This window comes from Ochotona curzoniae, unplaced genomic scaffold (assembly GCF_017591425.1).
Source record: "Ochotona curzoniae isolate NIBS_2020 unplaced genomic scaffold, NIBS_Ocur_1.0 contig_430, whole genome shotgun sequence".
NCBI classification, from domain to species: Eukaryota; Metazoa; Chordata; class Mammalia; order Lagomorpha; family Ochotonidae; genus Ochotona; species Ochotona curzoniae.
In genome coordinates this window covers 6,225,843-6,230,558 of record NW_024466219.1, presented here as the reverse complement: position 1 = coordinate 6,230,558, position 4,716 = coordinate 6,225,843, and the positions used below count along the sequence as shown (strand labels likewise).

General features: G+C 37.8%; 1 protein-coding gene across 1 annotated transcript; it reads right to left on the bottom strand.

The window, feature by feature from the left end:
- Positions 1 to 380: 380 nt before the first annotated feature.
- RGS1 (regulator of G protein signaling 1) lies at positions 381 to 4,341 on the bottom strand. The gene is made up of 5 exons (XM_040985390.1): positions 4,128 to 4,341; positions 3,711 to 3,791; positions 3,233 to 3,294; positions 1,752 to 1,915; positions 381 to 1,099 (listed from the first exon to the last, which is right to left on the bottom strand). Exons 1-5 carry the CDS (start codon positions 4,262 to 4,264, stop codon positions 914 to 916), a joined length of 630 nt encoding a protein of 209 aa, XP_040841324.1. The 5' UTR covers positions 4,265 to 4,341; the 3' UTR covers positions 381 to 913.
- Between the last annotated feature and the right edge of the window lie 375 nt (positions 4,342 to 4,716).

The following is a 4,716-nucleotide window of genomic DNA, read 5'->3' as shown; positions in this document are numbered from 1 at the left end:
CAGTATTTGTTGAGCTAGTTTTTCCATTCCTTTTTAAAGACTTAATAACTGTATCATTGATTTTAACATTAACCATATGAGATCATATTGTGTGTGTTTGATTTGCATGCCTTGTGCCAGAAGTGCAAAAGCTGATGTGTTTTGTATAGTTTAATACATAAAATGTTAATTATGCAAAAGTTGTTGATCTTGAATATATGATAGAAAGAAGGTGTTTGTCTTACTTTCTCTTTGAATCTGAGGAATACATACAAGTCTTTAAAACGACAAGGAGACTTTAAGAAAACTTGTCTCTGTGTATTTTTAATACAAAACTCACCTTTATTATTGATACCATCATAATTTAATTTATAAATTTATTCTTTCTTATTCTAAAAGCAAATAGCTTTCGTTAAATATGCTTGTCATTTTCCCCAGGTAAAAACCATCAGAAGACAATACCAAGAACCTCTGTGTGAATAAGAACAGTGGGGATTTTGAAACACATCCTCTTCAAATGGTCATCAAAGAGACCGAGTTTTCAGCAGCTCGTTACAGTCTCTATATAACAATACATAGCGCAAATGTCAGTTGAGTTTGAGCTTATTATAGCACATTGTAAACAGTTTTTAGTCTTTATTCACAGTTTCTGTGCAACTAGAGTTAGCAGGATTCTCAGTCCAGAAAGTTTGTTTTCTTTTTAGATGCAGAGGTCCACTTATGTTCTCCTTTCTCCTACAGTCCCTCAGTTTGAACTTAGCTTCTATCCAGCTTCACATCTTGACAGCCGCCGCATGCATCTGTCCCGAGTCATTTCTTCTTCTTCTGGGCTGGTTGAGTTACCCGAAAATGGAAAGTTGTTCAGCCAGGGAGCCTCACTGGTGGGTTTTGTCTGCACTGATGCTGTCTTCTCATGCCTTTAACCGACAGCCAGTCACTTTAGACTGTTAGCTTGAAGGTCATTGAGCAGATTTAAGTAAATATCTGATTTCAGGAACCTGGGGTAGGAGTCCTTTTCCATGAGAGTAAATATGACTTTTTGGGCTTCATCAAAACATGTGAGCGTGGGCGCTTTAATCCTCTTGGCCGTAGATTCTCGAGTGCGGAAGTCAATATTGATCTAAAAGAATTATAAGCAATTAGCATGCAGTTTTCATTTGTTGACATTTTTGTTTGTGTTTTCTGAAACACTTCAAGAAAGTGGCTTTATTTACATTCTCATTAAATCAGATTTCTCTGCACTGTCTTTTCTCATGCTCCGTGTTTGCCCATACTGTAGTTGGCACATGGTGAACAAGCGGACACCTAACAGTTACCTGTCCGTGGAAGGAGGCAGGGATCAGGAGAGACTAATGTGGACTTCTAGCATTAGTAAAAGTACAGGGCTCTTTGTGTGGGTGTCTAATGGGTAATGGGCACGGCTCCTAACTCCTAACTAAATACAGTGTGTTTGCTGTTGTAATTTTATATATTCAGAATCTACATTTTGCCCTTTTCCAGGAAGGGATAGATCGTTTCCCCGAACTACAGATGTGGCTGTAATACCCTTTCTCCACACTCCACTCATAGTAGGTAGTTTTACAAAATCAATCTGTGTATGGACATAGCCACAAGTACACTAAATTATGTGACTCTACGTAAACTTATAGAGATAAAATGATATTCAAATAGAACGTGATTGTGCTGTGCATGTTAATTTTTCTTTCTATATATATCCTTACACACACACACAGACACACACACACACAGATTTTCATGAACTTAGTACTCACTTGCTTAGCAGCATCTGAATGCACAAAGGCCTTATATATTTTCTCTGCTTTGCAGTGCAAATTATCAGATTCTGTTTTTTTATAGTCTTCGCAAGCCAGCCAAAACTCAATGTTTTCCTCACTGAACTCAGATTTTAGGAAATTTCCAAAAACATCTTGACCAGCTAAAAGGAAAGGAAAGAATTGAGCTAATTAAATTAATTGAACTCATGGATGAAGAGATTTGTAGGTAAAATACTGTTCCAATCTCTGTGTACACAGGTAGGAGATAGGTGCAGTTGCCATCTCGTGATTTGTTGAGAGAGGAAGGTCCTGGTGACTCCTGGAGTCATGCCTAAGGACACTGAGGCCAGACTTCCGCACAGCCAGAGCTGCTCCCTGGGGCTGCAGAGATGTGCTCTGCTTCCATTGGCTGTTTAAAATTCTGCTCTGCTGATTACAAAACAGACTTTTTTTAAAAAAATTGAACCAAGTACTAGACTGTAGAGTATTTTAGAGTAGTTTAGGGAAGCAGACATTGGTAAAAGGCATTTATATTTTGTTAATAATTAATAAACATTTTTGAATATAATTTATAACACTTAGAAAATATGAAGCCAGTATATTATGTGTGTGCTTAATGTTCTGAAATTTATTTGCTAGTGTTACTAAGACTTTTGTATGGGCTGTTTCCATGCTGTTTATTTGTTGGTTGAATTTTAAATTAAGTGAGATAATAAGATGGGCGAGCTAGGTCAAACTTCTTAATTCCCATGCATGACTGCTTGGGATGATTCTAGGGGAAGAGGATAAACCAAGCCTCTGAGGAAGGCCCTGGCTGCCTTTGCAAGGAGGAGGCCAGCTGCTTTCATCTTTCACTCTCTCTCTTCAGAAAATTCCCACAAGCACTGCTTAATAGCCTGCTAGTACATCTGTGTTATTGCATGTGTCATGTTGTTTATAATTCAGTTGTTCAGTTTGTGTTTGTTGAACACCATCTGTTCAGTAAAGGCTTTGTCTTTATTTTTGAATCTTTGCTGAATTTTTAGTGCCTGACAGATAAAGGTGGAACGAATAAGTGAGTTAATGATTTCAGATGGACAAAATATGTGATTGAATGAATTCCCTATGAACTTTCACCCAGCTGTACAAAATCAATTCTCTAGGTGATTTTTAAAATATCAATTTGCATGTTGAGATATTTGGCTTACTTATTACAACTTTCAACTACAGAGCCCTAGAACAATTTTAACTTTTGTTCCTGTATTTATGATGGGAACCACCAGCTGCCTTGGAAATTTTATCTAAAATGATGGGATAATTTAGTGCTAGTCAACAGTAAATTAGAGTTATCTATACTAAATTTATCAGCAAATACAAAAAACCAAAACACAGTGTTGTGATGGTATATTACCCAGAACACTATATTTAGGTTGAAGCCATACAGGTCTGTTAGCATATTGAGCTAAATCTAGAAAATTCAGTGATTCATCTGTACCTACTTTGGGTGGCAAGAAGTCTTTCCAGAGATTGAGACCATTGCATTACTTCATCAGCAGAGAGTCTACAAAGAGACAAAACATACACAAATTAATAAGTAGTTTTTACAAAGAAAGTAAAAATGGCTGTTGCATTTTAATAACTTTACTAAGACTCTGGTTATAATGAAATTTACTAAAAATTTCCCAGAAAAAAAAATCTTTGTTAACATTGTCACAGGTATGAAAAATCTATCTGCCATTACAGTTTGAAAAGAAAAATCCAAATGCATAAAGCTTGACAGTGCAGCAGTAAGTAGCGATTATATGTGCACTCATGTTTGTATTTCGTTTAGTGGGATGTTCCTGTAGTCTAATCGCATTTACTGCATTGCTTGAAAGAAACCGATTCCACTACGTGCAGTATTCATCTCTCACTAGGACACAAATGTGACATGGAGGCTGTGAATGTGGGTTAAGTTCAGGGTTTCAGAGTACGTACATATCCTTGGCCTTGGATGATTTTATTCCAGATTCCAGATGCGGGATCATAGATCTCAGATATGCCTTCATGTCCATTCCACTACAAAAGACAAAAAAAAAATCAATGTTCATATTTCTTCAGTAGTAATAATTTTATTTGTAACATTGAAAGAGCAGGCAATTAACTTCTCTAAGGAATAAAACAATAATAAAAAGAGTTGACATTCTAAGATAGTCTACTTTCATGAGTTTATGCCTGGAAAAGTTCCCACCTAGTTTAATGTCATAGCATGATTTAATTTGAATCCAGTGGAATCTAACGACGTGCAACGTACACTTGCTGTGATTCGGCTACCCTGCACACCCAGATTCCCTTGTTCACCCACAAGCTCGCTGTCACGGAGGGCAACCGAAGTGAGACACGGAATGCACTTACAAAGTCTTGGGCCTCCTTTTCTGTGTTCTGTCGTGTAGAAGTGAGTGGCCAGTTTCTTTCAATTCTTTTGGGTGAGCAGACAAGAACATTCCAGGCATCCTGTGGAGCCGTGGCGTGGGGATGGCTGCCGCCTGCATGGTCCTCCGGCGAGTGTCTGTTGGTTAACGTGTCTGCTGCTTTATATAGGGAAGGCAGGCGGTGCCTGTTCTGCAAAGCAGTCTGTTTATCAAGTGACGTTACCACAGACACTGCAAGTTCCTCCTTTCTTGGTTTCTTGTGACGTGTGTCTTGAAGAAAAAAAGCATACAGTGATGTCTTGTGGTTGAAACTTAACCAAATGAGAGCAGGTCACTTGATTAGACAGAAAGAAAAAAAAAGTATTAAGCATGTGGAAGCACACTCATGGCAGCATTGAAAGCATTGGAAAACCCACGTGCTGCTAGGAGGTGCTGTGTTCTTCAGAATGCGTGTTCCAATAAAGTCTCTCTTTTTTTTGCTTACTGTATTACACAGAGACTCAACATTAGTATTCTTGCTCCCCCCCCACCACCATGTCTTGGATAGTTTTTCTTTTTTTAAAAAATACTTA